At 38.5% G+C, this 16,470-nt stretch overlaps 1 protein-coding gene across 4 annotated transcripts in view; it reads left to right on the top strand.

Moving 5' to 3' along the window:
* Nucleotides 1-7,836, top strand: part of JPH1 (junctophilin 1) — an 82,491-nt gene extending 74,655 nt beyond the window's left edge. The window contains exons 5-6 of one of the 4 annotated variants that reach the window (XM_058023312.1): nt 5,000-5,095; nt 6,946-7,836. In XM_058023312.1, the coding sequence (XP_057879295.1) occupies nt 5,000-5,080 (81 nt within the window). In that variant the 3' untranslated portion in view covers nt 5,081-5,095; nt 6,946-7,836. Of the gene's footprint in view, nt 1-4,999; nt 5,096-5,201 lie in introns of all 4 variants that reach the window. The other 3 variants (XM_058023305.1, XM_058023290.1, XM_058023298.1) reach the window with 3 other exon arrangements.
* Nucleotides 7,837-16,470: the final 8,634 nt, after the last annotated feature.

Below are 16,470 nucleotides of genomic sequence, written 5' to 3'. Positions count from 1 at the left end.
TTCAGCTTCAGAAAAACAGTAGCCTGTTCTGCAGTGCTCCTGGGCTGAGCTCAACAGTGACTAAGTTAAGAGAGCACAGTTACTGAGGAGAAGCCAGACTCATGCACTCATAGAATAGCTTGGGTTGGAAGGGACCTTGAAAGATCATCTAGCTTCACAACTCCTCTGCCATGGGCAGGGACACATCTATTACACCAGGTTGCTCAGAGCCCCATCCAGCCTGGTCTTGAATATTTTCGGGGATGAGGCATCCAGAGCTCCTCTGGGCAACCTGCGCCAGTGCTTCACCAGCATCAAAGTAAAGAGTTTCTTCATAATATTTAATCTAAACTTAATCTTTTCTAGTTTAAATCCCTTTTCCCTCTTCCTAATTAATGTACTTCTCCTTATCCCAGATGCTTCGGAATGTTGAGAGACTTCCGAATTCTAGAGTTGCATTGGGAAATTATTTTATTTCAGTAAGAAACTGCAATTGCTTTTTAGTAATTCTGACACATGATTTTGTTATGCTTTGAAAGTAAGTCTGCCTTAGATCCTTCATAAAAGTTCTAAAATATATTTGTTAAGGAATATAAAGAGAAAAGATGTCTCACTCTCATGAAAAGAGAATGATAAAACGTGGTTTTGGAATGCAAAAAAATGAATCTATTAACATTTATCGAGCACTTTTGTTAGATTATCTGAAAGTGCTGTATAAAATTTTCCAGGTTTCCAGTGATAATGCATTAAGAGCACAGATACAGAAGGGAAGATTCTCAGTTCTTCCTTCTCTGTGTCTAAATCAAAGCCATTTCTCATACCTGAATGAAACATCAGCTTTCATTTGGATTAAGAACTTTAAATGACTTTATTTGCAGCAAAACTTGTAGCAGCTTGTTTTAGTTTTCAAATTCGTGTTTCATATTTTTTGTGAATGTTACATCCTCAAGAATGCCTTTGAGTATCATCTGTGCAATAAGTTAGTTATAGGAACAGTCTTGATTCCCTAGATATCCCCATTTCTGGCATTATACTTGAAAAATATCAGCACATACTTCTTATGCCACACATTTAAGTGTGCTTCTCTGTTTACTTATTCCCTGATATTCAAAAATCAAAGTTTTAAATTATTACAGAACTCATAAGAGTCACAGTTTTATTGAGGTGAAATCCTGCAAAAAGCACTATGACAAAGTCACCTGAGAGATGTATATTATTTCTGAGAGATAAATCACCCCTCTTTCACTGAGAATGAGGCTCCTTCACATTACCTTAAATTTAGCACAGTGTTCACAGACATCCCTGACCACAAACCAGTGCTGTTGTTTCTGACTGGTCATTAGCAGCCTCTAGCCCCAGTTTCAGCTTATACACTGCTGTCCCACCGTGAATATGAGCTGATTGGAGATTCTCTTGGATTTAACTGAAAAATAGGATTGAATTTCACAAAACACTATTGTAGTGTACATTCATGAATACACTTTTTATCATGTCTGATACATGTCCATGTGCTGGCCTAGGACAAATAACAAGCCTGGGCTTAAGTGTTTTACTAAACTGTAATTTTTTTTTTCATTTGGCAGGTAGTAAAGATTTTTAAACACACAGTGTTTAGCCTGGTTTTTACCTGAATGTCACCCAGTGATTCTACTCCCATCTTTTTGTTCAATTCTCATCTTTTTGTTCACCTAACCTTCATTTAGTAAGGGCTGTAAATACCATGATGTTTGCAAAATAGATCAGTATTTGCCTGATCCTAAAAAATAAAAAAAAAAAAACTCTGAGCAAGAACTTTAGGCTAAATTTAATGAACATTTCTAATGCAATGGAATTACAAGCCTAGTCTTTTATTTTCTGGCACTGCATTTTAGGAAAAAAACTTTTTTTCTTCCCCAGATGAAAACTAATCATATGGTTGTATTTTGAACTACATAAATGTCTAACTTACAAGAAGCTGAAAGGGTAAATTCAAGCAGGACTGAAGGTTTTCTACTACAGCTTCTTTAGTGCACCTGTTCTAGTCACTCCAGGACTGTTCAAACTAATTTTGGCTTTTGCTATTTTTAGCCCTTGTGGGACACTAAAGTCTTACTTGTAGTATTTGTCTTAAAGCATTAAATGCTTATTTCAAAGGTGTCTCCAAAACAGGTGGTAAATTCATTGCATAATAACTGTGTGCTTCATAAATGTTGTTTGATCATGTTTCAGTGTATCAGGAAATCCTGTTTTGGGCTGAAAGGTATGGTTATCAGAAGGTGAAACATAATGCACATAGCAGGCCAAAGAATATGAGCTTTACTTCTTTGTATGAAGAGATAATCTTTATGATATTTCATTATCATCAAGAGATAACATATTTTTCTATGATCTTCATGTGAACTCAACAGCCCAGTTCTTAAGGTGTCACTTGCTTCTGTTTTGTAGATGATTCTTGATTCAGAGCATAGCCCCTGAGGTTTTCAGCCTAATTTTCTAATTTTATTGTGGTGAGATTGTTACACCTAACCTAACTGACAGATGCATCAAAAGAAAAGTCACTTTCCCCTCCAACAAGCTTAATTACCTGAGACTGTGCACTAATGATACTGAGCTGCCATTAGAGCTGCAGTGCCAATTTGGCAATCAGCAAAAATGTGTCTTGCACCTACCAGGATGCTGTTCTATGATGTATTTCAGGTAATTAGCAAGTGCTTGGCTCCTCTGAAGACACCATAGGTTCCAATTTTTTTTTTTTCAGTTGCAAAAAATCAATATGATTTTCATAGATATTATTTTCAAATATGCAAAGTACTAGATGGCCAAATCCTGAAAAAATTTAATGGTACTTGGCAACGATCTTCACAGTTCCTTGCAGTTCCTGGAGCAGTATAACTGTAAAATCTTCAGGTGGGATTCCAGGCTACAAAGGAGCCATTGACCTGATTTGAATCACATGGACAATCCCTATTAGAATCATAGGATTATGGAACCATAGTGTTTGGCTTGGAAGGGACACATAAAGACTGTCTGGTTCCAACCCCTGTGCCATGGGCAGAGACACCTTCCACTAGACCAGGTTGCTCAAAGCCCCGTCCAGCACTTCCAGTCATGGGGCAACCACAGCTTCTCTGGGCAACCTGTTCCAGTGCCTAACACCAGAAAGACGTTGAACCCACATCTTAGTGGAAATGAATAGTGTAATGAAATTACAGTTCTGTAGAGAGCAAGGCTGCTCACGGTGCTGTGGTAACTGTGTCTGGAGCTGTGCTTTATTTTGTGCCTGTTCTGTGCCCCTGAGCGTCTCGTATGCTTTGGCACATGGTGAGTCACTTCCACTAAGGAGGAAGGAACATGGTTCCACTTCTGTTCTGTGACCTGATGGTTGAAACACACCACTGGTAAGTGGGAGCTTGTTATTCAAAATCACTTGGACTAAGGTGTCATTAAACCTGGTCTTCAATTTCCTAGTGAATATTTTAAACATTCTGCCATTAAGCAAAATGTGGGTGCTACTGCCAATCCCATTACCCCTATGGCATAATTTAATTGGCATTCTGATAATCTCAATCACTGTTTGCACTTGAACATGTGCTTCTCAGCATGTGAACAGACACCTCTGAGTTGATGCAAAGGGAACTTGATGGCTGTTATGGATAGAGGTGCTGATGAGGTTTAGGCTCACCGGGGATTTAAGCAGTATCCGACACAACATGTTTTGTGACTTACTCAACATCTGGCCTGCCATCTAAACCCCTGTGTAAAGCTGTGTTTTGACTAAAGGTGTTCAATGAGACTGTTTCAGGAGACCATATAATATAATAATGACACAAGTACTATTCTTTAGCTTCCCACTTACACTGCTGCAGCAAATTACTAATAGTAAGTTCTTACACCTTAGCATTCCAGAAATTACATAGTTGATGTTAGCATTATGTCGTCATGAAGCGTAATGAACTTCTCCAAGGCATGCCTCAAATGAAAAGTGAAAACATTGTATTATTTCTCATTCAATATATACCTTCTTCTGCAAGCCAGTGATTCTTGTGTAGCTCACAAGATAGTTTTCTGCACAGATTTTCTAGTGGGCTTTGTGATTTGTGATTTAGGAAAGTATTGTCAAAATAAAAAGTTTCTGCTTACAGTGCAACTGTAAAATAAAAGAGTTTTAAAATCTTTGTAAAATCATGATGTAATAAACCAAGTATGTTAAGGGCGGAAGAGAATTGAGTATTTTCATCTGTTGGGACATATTTTCAAGTTGATGATTAGAAAGTATCCATTTAAAAAATAAAAAATATTCAAAATTGCTAAAAATCATTAAAAACCATTCTCTGGTTTTTAATTATAGAATTAAATAAATACAGAAATACTAAAATGGTGTAATGATTTAAACTTTCTAAGTAATTTTAGCTCTAGCTAGGAATGGAAGGAATTTTTTGACTTTTCAGTTGTTCAGTCCATAAGTCTTTAAGATAAGTGTCTGAGTAAATCAAAACAAGCTTAATTTTGCAGCTGCAAAATGCATTTTAATCTGTAATGGAAACAGGTTTGTTAGTGAAATGGTAAGTAAATTTTCTTTTCTACTTGGGTTATCAAAGAAATGTATTCTTTTTATAAAGCATCTTTGTTATGTCTGTTTTGAAATGGGTTGGAACTGAAAAAAGGACCCTCTGTAAGGATGAAGAGCAGCATTCTGGCTTTCCTATAGTTCACATTCTTAGTTTTGCTCTATTTTGAGCTGACATTTTTTTATGTTTATGGGTTTGTTTTCATTTGTTGATGAGGTTTTGTCAGGTGGCTTAATCTCAGTGTGATTAGGAACAGAGCAGTAATGTGCTCTCACCTGTATTTATCCAGCTCTTTTTCACACAGGTGATGTTTATCTTACCGAATATCAAGGGTGGTGGCTGTGTTTCAGCCGCAGGGGTTGTTTCCTTCAGACCAAGATCAAAACCTATAGAAATTGTGAAGTTGGGTCTTGTTCATTGCTGTGTCTGTGTGGGAGGTTGCATTAATTCTAATATCTTCATTTTATTTTCAGGGCCCTAACTCAGTCATGATCGCCCTGGTAATGCTGTTGAATATTGGTTTAGCCATTCTTTTTGTCCATTTTCTAACTTGATTGGAATTAGAAAAGGTAAGGAAGGTCTCACTTTCACATAAAATCACCATATCCACCCCACCTTAAAAACTAAAGATTTAATTTCTTCACATACTTTTAACGTTCCCCACTTTAATTTTAGCTATGCCTGAATGTGATTCAACATAGTTATTTAATATTGTAACTGTTTTGACCCTTCAGTGAAGTCATGACAACTAGTGGTGTTAGCCCACAGTTCTCTGCAGTTGTGTCATCAGCCTTTTAAATGGCACCTGTCATACTCAGACACAGGGAAGGAGGCTTGGAATTAGGATGGGACGCAAGAGAGATGAAACTTGGAAAATTCAGCCAGGGGCCCAGATCAGTTTCTCTGCTGGTGGCTCGTGGCTTTGGGGTCCTCTGAAAGCTGAAGCAAGCAGCCATGTTGGAAAACAAACAAAATAATCTGCTGAAGCAGCCCCGCCAGTGAAGCGCGTTGGCTTGTCCATCTGTTCCAGCAGAGTGTGACTAAAGTGGAAATGTACGGAGCTGCACTTTTTGTTGATGGAAGTTAACAGCTGCCTTACTATTTTACCGTCTGATGTTTTTAGTGGGGAGATGGGAAAACGACTGCCAGAGGAATGTGGTCAGAGGATTCTGTTGCTGTGGAAGTGATTCCAGCGTTCACTCCTATCTCATTAGAAGAAATAGTTAGCAACATCAGTCACCAGTCTTATTCCATTACCTGCTGCTTTTAACATCTCCTGCAGTGCTCTGGGAGATCGAATTTCATTTGCCTGTGCATGATTCTGTTCATTTGTTGTTTATGAAATTTGATGTATAGCCATAAGTAGTGTTTAGTCCAACCTGGAGAAAGCTACTCAGTTCTGCCTAGCAGCTGAAGCTGAAAATCAAATATATTTTCCTAGTCCAGGGAAAAAAATTCTTAAATTAATTCTCTTAAACCTGAAGAGTCATTTTGCATGAAGGTTCAGTAAATAATACACCATTACTGCAAAATTTAAAGATACTATTATCTTCCTTAAAATGCTCGAATACTTATGCAAATACCAAGCAAAAGTTTTCATAATCAAAAAAAAAATCTTACATTGGTAGAAGTACATTCTAAATAGGGTATAGGATATCAAAATAACCCAAGAACGGTGAGATATGGGGTTTGCATGTTGACTTTTTCTTTCTTTTTTTCTTAATTTTGGTGCTGTGGTAATTGGTGATTTAAATTATTATGTTGCAACACTGAGGTATTTTGACAGCAGTTAAAATAAAGTCTTGTCTGGGTGCACATTAATGCCAATGACAGCTAATGCTCATAATAAATAATAACTTTAAAAGTGCTAGATTTGTGTTGAATACATTCAGGTAGAGCATTTAAAAATGTTAAGTGATTGTTTATCAATTTGATGCCTTCAGTGTCTTTAAAGTCCATTTATAATTTTACCTCAGCATTAAAAAAGCCTCAAAATTTTTCATTTGGAACATTTGTCTTAAGTAGTTTCATAGCCCTTTGTTCAAACGACGTGATCACGTTTCTTTTTATGTGCCATTATACTGTAATTATTGTACCCTATATTAATGAAATGCATGCTTATTTATTGAAGATATGTGGTGTGATCATTTGGCAAGCAAACATTTTAATTTAAAGCTGCAAAAAGCAAAGGGCTTGTATTACAGTTTATTTTATCTCTATTAGAGAATCTTTCATACAGTATAGTTTTTGAACCTGTTTGTAAACTTTCTAAGTTTTTGCATGGTTTAATGGGCAACATTCTTACAAAATGCATTAGCTATTTTTTGATGCAGCCTAGTAAAGTACCATAGGTATGGACTGAATGTTGTGCAGCGAAGCAGCTCCGAGCAGGGCAGTAACACCATGGTGTTTTTTACAGAAGTGTGTTGAGAATCCTGTGTTTTGGCCAGTGTGGATAAAGAAGAAAGCAGAAAGAGAGCAAATGAAAATAAAACGTGTATATTTATTTTTAAAGAAAATAAAACAGCAAAGTTTAAATTGTGTTTTAAATTTAGGAAAATAATTTTTAAATAAGAACAAAATTTTAAAAGTTACTGTGTAAGCCTTGAATTAATGGATGAAATGTTCCATCCCACTGTTAAATCACCCCCTGTCTCCTTACGAGGAGAGGTAATTTTGTAACTGACATATTTAATTCCTATTAAATGTTTATTTAAAATACTTTATGCTCTGGAAATAATGGGTAACAAAGCTTATGAAAAATGTTTATAAATTTAAGTAAGCATGTTAGTACCATTTATAAATATGTATGATTTATAAGCTTTTTTAAAACAAAGCTCAAACAAATTGTTGGTATTTTTCTAAAACGTGCACAGTTGTATTTTACATGAAAGGCTATTTATAATTGGTTGTTATACTGTACACTACATTTTGGACAGCACAATGCAGCCTGCCAATGTACTTAAAAATGTCATTTTGTCTATTTAAAGTTTCTTGCTGTCAAAGAATGAACTCTTTATCTATGAGTTTCTCTCTTTATAATTCTTGACCCAAAATGTACAATGTACAGTTTTCACAACTGTATTTGCTCTAATAAAAATAAGTTGGTTATTATTAGAGTTTCAGACTACTTTTTCCTGTTTATGAATTACTTTGTTCACTCTTTGGAAGCAATTTTTCTAACTAATCAAATAAACAGGAGTGAAGCAGGAAAATGGGTGAAATTCTAGTCCCTTTGATATAATTGTGAGTTACTGTTTTCATCAAAAGTGATTCTGGGAAACAATTAAAAATAAATTAAAACAAAAAAGTCAAGCTTCCCTTTGTGTCTTCTTTTATCTTCCAATACAGGATTTTGTGTCTTTATAAATGTAGTATCTTAAACACACTCCCACTACAAGATGTTTGATCAATTTTGTTTTAACTTGTGAGTGACTGGTCCGTTAACAGCTGCTCTTGTAGGGGAATTAATTTTTTTGGGCCTCACTGCTCCTCAGGATCTTCATAGGTTCAAAATTAACATGAAGTTTGTGAGCCAGTATTTACACAGAGAAAATTTGCCCTTTGTCTTAAAACCACAATATTTGCTGAACTACTCAATCATCTGCAAATTTTATTTTCCATTATTCCAGTTCATACTAGTAGCCAACTGTACTGAAATCCTAATGTTTAGTTGAAGAGGAGATCAATTTTATTAGTAGTTTCTATTTAATGGAAATATATTTTTAGGAAGTAGTCATTACTTTCTTGTTCTTTGAAGTATTTATACGAGCATGAAGCTTACCTTTAAGAATATTTATTTTCTGCAGAATACCTGCTCCCTAAAAAAAATCTTTGGCTCTGTAAGAGGAGGAAAATGCATTCTCAAGAAAAATGAACAGAAGTAATTTTAATGCCAAAAAAAATTTCAAGTCAACCTCAGTGAGATGATTCTTCTCTGGCATTTGTGATCTACAGCGTATGTGTTCAGAAATTAAAGTGTCCCTGAAATATTTCTTATGGTGTATGAACGTGATAATATACTAATGCATATAAAAATCTGAACAGAAACAAGCAAAAGATGTGCACAGAAATAGAAGAAGAAAGCTCTCATAATTTTCAAGTCATTTCCCATCTGAGATGCTTTTACCAGTGGTTTGTGTTACATGGTCACGGGTCTGCTGTGCTTAAAGAAAGCAAACCCATGGACACACAATACAACTTAATGCTTCAACACTTGCTCCAGCATGAAAAATTTCACCCCACTTCCAGCAAGGAAAGCTTTTCTCAGGCAAAGGAATTTCTCCTGGCACAGTTGTGTTTGCCCACAGGTGCCAGTGAGCAGTGAGCTCTGTCACCCTCGGATCTGAGGCCTGGCTTCTTGCACAACTCCATTCATCTGGTTAAACCATATGCACAGTGCACGCAGACAGCAAGTGAGCAAGGGTGAGGTGCTGTAGACTGAAGAAAAAAAGAGAATCTGTCATATCTTTTAAGAACTTTCTTTACTTAGTGTGTATATATATGTATTAGTAGCACATATATATGTATGTATATACATAATATATATATGCATACATACATACATATATATATATGTAATAGTTTGCCTTTCCATCAGAAAAGCAATAAGGAACATGAAGAGTTCCAGAGGAATTGCTGGCATTTGCTTTCCAAAAGGAGGGGTTAATTTTGAAAGTAAAAATTTTGAGACATGGCTACAACTTGCCTTTCAGCTACAGATGGATGTTTAAAAAGTCATAAATACAGCCTGGTGCTGACTTTAAAAGAAGCAAACACCTCTTTATGAGAGTTAAATTAAAAACCTTGAAATATTTACTTACATAACTTTTAATGATGTTCTGTGATTATGTATTTATTAAAGTCTCTGTTAAGATACACAATGTGAGAAAATTCTGACAATAACATAAATGCAAAGATAAGACCCTGGAGAATTCAGGACATGCTGAGCCTCACTAACAGTCTTAGTTGTTATTAATAAAACATGGTTGTGAATTGTATCTGAATGGTTTTACTCATAGCTCATTTGAACTGTTTAGTCAGGGAAGATGATTCTACAGGCCATTTTTCTATGGAAATGTAATTCAGTAAACAAAGCAAATTAAGAGAAAGGAGATTAAATAAGCCTTTCAAATTAAGTAGTCTTCTCATTCTCTCATTTAATATTCACAGAAACAGCCAAAAATAGAAATTATGTTAAGTCTGAGCAAGAAGCTGTGTAAGCCAGCGTGCTATAGCTGAGCCATCTACAGTATCTGTCTCCGTTTTTCCTACTCCACACAGAAACTGCAAACTAAGAAACATTACACCTCCCACCATTGTAGGAGGTAAATACAATTCCCATACTCAACATTTTTAAGAAAAACAGTCTATAATGTCTGTGGCTATAAACTAGAAGGAATAAAGCCACTTCCTTTATCTGAACATTTTACGTTGCGACCATGACTGTAACAGCAGAACAAATTCTTCATCCCCCTAAAACCAATAGCAAAAATAAAGCTGGTAGCAGAATTTGATAACAATCTTTCATGCTTCTTCCTTTTATTTGCTACAAAGAAGGGATGGGGGGAGAACAGGGAACAGACAGCTTTTTTTAATGCAATAATGTAAATTTCATCATGCCAGTATGTGCTTGCTTCACTAATGCTTTTCACAATCTGCTGGGACTGGTTATCTAGGAGATTTTAGGTACAAACTGGCAGTATATTGAATGTCATTTCTTCAAGAGGGTTTTAAATTTTTCTCAGTAATGAAAAAAAAAAAAACATGATTTCCCTTACCACCAGCAAAAATAGGTTTGGTGGTACTTTCACTGTGCAATCACTGTTTTTCCAATTATCTTCTGTCCTTCACTGCCCATGCACTTCCCAGTTCTGAAAAATTCAACTGAATCAGTTTTGCCCTGCATGTGGACATTGCCCCAAGACTTCAGCTGCTCACTCCAGAAATTTGTGTTTTCTGTGGGACACTTGTTCAGTGGTTTTAGCTCTCTGTGTCTATGGAGCCCATCTCTCCTGCAGTTTGCCCCCCTGCAAACTGCACGTGTCAAATCACAGTTTCCATTGGGTCCATTCTCTGCATACTGTCAGTGCTGGTTTATGCAACTGTATTATAATTTCAAATCTACTCTCATTGTCTCCAGTGTCAGGACAGTGATTTAAATACAGTGTGTGGGAACTGAAATGAAAAATACTGAAAGTGATGTCATACACAGAGATTTCTCATGGCTCTTCAGAATTTGTAGAAACCAGGATAATGCTGACATTATTAGGAAAAAATCTGGTATCAGCTAGGTTAGGAACTCCTCTACAAATTCCCACAGTAAGATTGGGAAAAAGACTGACCATGCAGCTGAAGCTGATTCTAAAATCAGAAGAGCAAGGAGTCTGAGGGTTGTAATTTCCTGGGATGGTGCAGTAGGATGATTTCTGGACCTGATATAGATATATGTGGATTATTGGACAGAATAAAATACATCCTGTGTTGGAAATCTGGGGTTGTTCTCCTGCCTGAGCTTACATATGTCTTCCTCCATGTCTTACACCGATTAATCAAGCAGCTCTGCAGAAGTTGGGTCACATATATTTAGACAAGGACTGGATTTTATGTTCATAAGTGCCTTCAAGACTAATTAAGTAAAGAACAATAAATGATAGGTGAATCATAGGCTTTAAGCCATGAGCTTTGAGCTCTGCGATTTTAGTGTTGTTTTCTCCAAACTGGAAGAAAATACAGAATACAGTCAAAGAGTAGAATTTCAGATGTTGTCTTTCACAATAATAGGTATATTGATCCACAACAGTACCTGAATTCCTTTGAGGTAATATATTAATTTGAGAAAAAAATGTGTCTTTCTCTACTTTACTGAACAGTCCAGTTCACTGAATAGCAGCTTGACAGAGACACTGTATTGGGCCACAAAACACAGATACTGACCAAGAGATTTGAGAATGGCTGCCTATATTTGATGCCTTAAGTTCTGATTTTCATATTTCTCAGATTCTGTGCTGCCTAGGTGTGTAGCTCTGAGCTTCCTATTAGGTGTCAGTAAGCTCTCTTCACAAGGTAGTTAGACAAAACAATCCTTGTCCAGCTTGAGACCAAGGACAACCCTTATGAGCTTCAGGTACAGAAGTATAAACAACAAGGAACTGAGGGGAGCAAACAAGAAGGATGGGGCTTCGTGACCTAAAGCTAAAACTGGACAATTAACTCCAATATGCAAATGGACCAGAACTTATAAAAGTGTGAGACCTTTAGACCAGTTGTCCATTTTGTGACAATTTTGGGTCCATCTTGGGTGTAGCCCTGGCTGGGCTCTTGTACTGCCCAAGGTGGATCCATTGAGGCCTTCTAATAAATACCTACTTTATTCTCTTAGCTCTGTGTAGCCTCTGTTCCAGGTCAGCCTCTCAAGGCATCATATTTACATTTCTTCATCTACACCTGATTATCTAAATTTAAACTTTTCCCAACTTCTGAACACCCCATGGTTAGTATTCAGAGACATTTTGGGAAGAGAGAAAGGGGGAAGTCAGATATTACACTGAAAACTGCCATCTATGAAAATGTTAAATCTGGCCTACAAAAATGTGTCAAAAGTTGAAAGCATTTAGATCTGGGTTTTGAGTCAGTCGTTGGAGCTACGGGCTCTGATTTTGGGATTTCAGTCAGAATCCAAATCTGGATCTGATTCCCAAGGCATACAAGTGAAATACTTAAACCAGGAGTGCTGTTAAGGAGGGGGCTGGAGGGAGAGGGAGTTACTTAAAATCAGGCTGCTGTAACTCTGGGTTAATTAAACCATTACGTTCTGTACTTTTGGAACAGTGTCATTTACTTTATTTAACAGAGCAATTTTACTACATTCAGGACATGTTCCACAGAACACCTCAGAAAGCATCATCATTCAAGGTAATGGTTCTTAATTACTTACCCAGTTTTAGCTGCAGAGTACTTTTATCATGTAACACCACCAAGTCTTCAGAAATGCCGTAAACTGCCTTCCATTTAGTCACGACAGCTCAGTTCTAGGTTTTGTTTAGGCCACTGACGAGAAAGTTGCTGAAGGATGGGATCGGCTACCATGGAAACAGTGAAGACAGAAGAGCACCAGCAACATTTCACAGGGGCTAGGACTAAAAAAGACATTCTGCAAAGAGAAGGTAATTGAAACACATTTAAATCACAGTGGATGACTTCCGTGCATTCCTGCCGTTCCAAGACAACACATTCCTGGCATAGGCTGCAGCAAGCCTCCACATGCACCAGTGATATACAGCAGAACAGGCATTGTTAGAAAGATTGGAAATTAATCTTTAGGGACAAGGAGGTACAGACATGTTGAAATCTAAAGCAGAAGAAAAGAGGAAAGCATGGGGGAAAGGAAGAAAGTGGAAAGGAGAAGCTATGAGGAACCTATATTTGCTAAAAGGAAGGGGAAGAGGTTGTTTATAGGGAAAAAATACTAAGGAAATGGGAAATATTGGACCGTGGCATTTGTTAGATGGGAATATGAATGGGATAGAAGACTGAGAAGTCACCATCCTCAGCACTCAAACAGCTGCTCTAGAAAGCTGCTTGCCAAGCCCATGGGGATTAAGAAAAAAATGGATGGACTTAAATTGCATAAAAATTATGATCCAAGTTGAAGAAAAATTCTCTAATTATAAGAATAATATCTTTGAATTACATTACCACAGGAATGAGAATATTTATTTAATGTTCACTCTGAACAAGATTACAGATTGAAAGACTGCTGAATGTCCATTAATGGCCTATTTTCTGTGATTCTGTGATAATTATTATGGAATGTGAAAATTAGAGAGAGGTGTGGCAGGAGCGAAGTGGGGAACAAGAAAATGAGTCCTTTACTTACAGCAGAAACTTAAATGAGAGTGTACTGCAGGAATAAAGTAGGAGGATGTTTGGACAAGGCAGATGGGAGGAACAAGGAAACATGAGCCATAGAGTGAAGAAGAGTGTTGGGTTTGACAGAAGGCGCGCAGGAGCAAAGGGAATAAATGGGCAAAGCCCACAAATGCAGGGTTGCAATGCAGGAAGGAATACAGGTGGGAAGTGGGCTGGGAAGCCTTAGGCAGTCCTGCAAGAACAGCACACTGAGGCACAGCAGAAACAGCTTAGGAGACAGACATAAAGCAACAGCAAGGAAGCATCAGGTGTTCAGCCACACCACAGGTGTCCATCTTCATCGTTTTCTCAGGTGAAGATGCTCAGTGGACTTTTGATACAATTTTTAAATTGTGGGAATAATTGAAGTTATCCGGAAGTCTCCTTTTAATAATTAAATGTTCAGGGAAACATCTGTGTTCAAACTCTGCAAAAAACAACAGCTTGCTGTTACAGCAGGCTGGCTTGAGTTCCACTGAAAGAGTTAGTTATGCAGACATTGTAGCAGTGCATTTTATTACCTCCTTGTGTAAAATTTCTCCAGGAAAAGTACTTTACACAATGGGAGTTTCCTGCTCTTCATAAAGATGTGATAAAGCAAACAAACAAAAAATTTAACCACTGCATAATCATTCCAGCTATTTGAAAAGAACCTTAATGCAAATCTGCAGGTTTATGTCTCCTAACATCTCAGACTTCAGTGATCTCAGACTACAGAAATGTTGTTGGTATTTACAGTGATTCGCTGCTGTACCAAATGTTGCATATGCTCCATAGACTGTGGTGTTGTGAGTCACACAAATTACGTAACATTTGGAAATACATTCAGTCATCTGCTTGCTACAGAAATATTGCTAACAGATTCTTCACTCTCTTTTATCTCTACAGTCTTTATCACCCTTGTTAAATGTTATTTTCATGCAACTTCCTCAAGGGGAGATGACTCAGTGAGAGAGTCAAACTATAATGCTCCATTGACACCAGTGGCCGTATGTGCTGGTAATCAGGTGCTGCCATCCCCTCCTCCCTGGCACAGCTAGCAGTTGCACTGGGGATTAATTGTGTCCACAGTGCTGTTCCTTACTACATGCTAGTGCAAATGCCACCAGGGACAGGGTGAGAGCATAACCAGTGAAAGGCACAATCAGTAATGGAGCCCTCCTTCCAAACAAGTGACAGTTCTCTGGGGCACCAGCATTGCCTCCTGACCACACACCTTTTGGCCTGCCTCCTGCCTGACCATGCTGAGAGGAAGATGGGCTTTTCCCTAAAGGTGAACAAATGTAGGGTCAAGCGGAACATTTACCCACAGACCCCTTCTAGTAAACCAGACTCCACTCAATCTCCTCTGCTTACCTGAGTGCTAATTAGCCATGTCCTCAAAAGGCTGTGTGGGCACCTGCACTCCTTTGAGGATTTAGGGCTTCATCCAAGTCTCACCTCTTTCGTGGAAGGTGGGGTCAGCTGGCAGGGCATTGGAGTTTGGGTTTTGGCATACATGCTCATGCATGCCCTTGTTGTTGTCTGGTGTCCATCCTTCTCAGGCAACGAGGAACATCAGATCTGCTGGTTTTTGACAGTAATTGGTCATTTCTCCCCATCAAGCAGCCTGAAGGCAGCAGAGACATTTCAGAGACTCAGCAGACCGTAGACATGTGAACTTCATCCTTTACCCTGGAGACAGAGCACTTCTGTAGTCCATTGCTGCCAGACAGGTAAAAATACAGGATGCATAGAGCATATAGACAGCTGTAAAGTTTACCATTAATGCTTCTGGCCACTTGTACAAACATCTTTTTAAATTATTTTAAGCATCAAGGCAGGTTTTTTGGTTGCATAAATTGCAGGTCTTCAGTGATTGGCATAAAAAATGTCAATCACAGGCTTTGGCTGCCAGAAATAGGGACTGCTAAGTGTTCAGATAGGTGAGATGTCATCTTGTGAAGAAAAAAAAGCAGAAAGAAAAATATTTTCAATTCACCTCATGACTAGTAGCTAATTGGCTGACATTTCAAAACCCTGTGTTCACACATCTCACATTCTTCACACTAAATGAGAGAGACTGAAAACACTGAAGAAAATGTATTTTCAGGCATAGGAAGAAGCATCACTTGAATTTATTTTGGATGGAAAAGTGCTTTTTGGTCATATTTATGAGTCCAAGAACCTCAAAGCCCATTTGTGTAGAGCAGAATTATGTACACAGGGGCCGAGCCTGCATCTCAAGGCCAGCCAGACGGGCTGCGCACAAACACACTGCTGAGCACACCCTCTGTGTGGGCACAAGGCTTCTTTCAGTGCACTCTCTGGACAGCATTCCAGCTGCCAGCCAGCTGTAGGTGCAGGCTTTAGGGCAGAGCACTGGCGATGTGACCCACAGCTGGGAGCTGGAGCACCCTGGGCTGGGGCAGGGCCTCCTGACACCTCCACCGGCCCCAGCAGCCCTGGAGCACTCCCTGTGTCCTGGGGAGGGCAGTGGTGAATGATGGTGCCCACAGGGGACCTGCACAGGCCTTGCCTGGCTCCCACAGCCCCCCAGAGCTCGGTGCTTGCAGCGTGCCATTGATGGTTTGAATGTCACAGCCAGAGCCAGCTGTTGCATCTAGGCACCTGCAGGGTACTTTCAGTATTCCAGATATGCCTCTGTCAAAGCCCTCTTGAACTACTGTGAAAAGACTGGTGGCAGAGTAAAGCAAATTGGAAAGAGAGCATAAAAAGTTGCCACTTGGAAGACAAAAACAGAAACAAGAGGCGCTTCCGTCCTTACAGTCCGTGCACGTGACTCAGGAATAAGGCTGGCAGCCAAAACTGCCTGATTGTGCCTATCAAGTGTCCCTGTGTTGGGAGGGAATGTCCTGAGGAGCTGGCTGGCCACTGACATTTGGAAAATGAATGAATTGTGCTTGCCAGGTGCTTGAGAACAACATTTGGCATGAAATAGCTGGCATGACATGAGCTTGCAGGCAGTGTTTTATTTCCTATTCTTCTAGACCTTCCCATTGTATCAAGAGACTAAACAGGAACACATTTCAGA

This window comes from Melospiza georgiana, chromosome 1, assembly GCF_028018845.1.
Source record: "Melospiza georgiana isolate bMelGeo1 chromosome 1, bMelGeo1.pri, whole genome shotgun sequence".
Lineage (NCBI taxonomy): Eukaryota > Metazoa > Chordata > Aves > Passeriformes > Passerellidae > Melospiza > Melospiza georgiana.
This window is presented reverse-complemented; position numbering and strand designations above follow the sequence as displayed.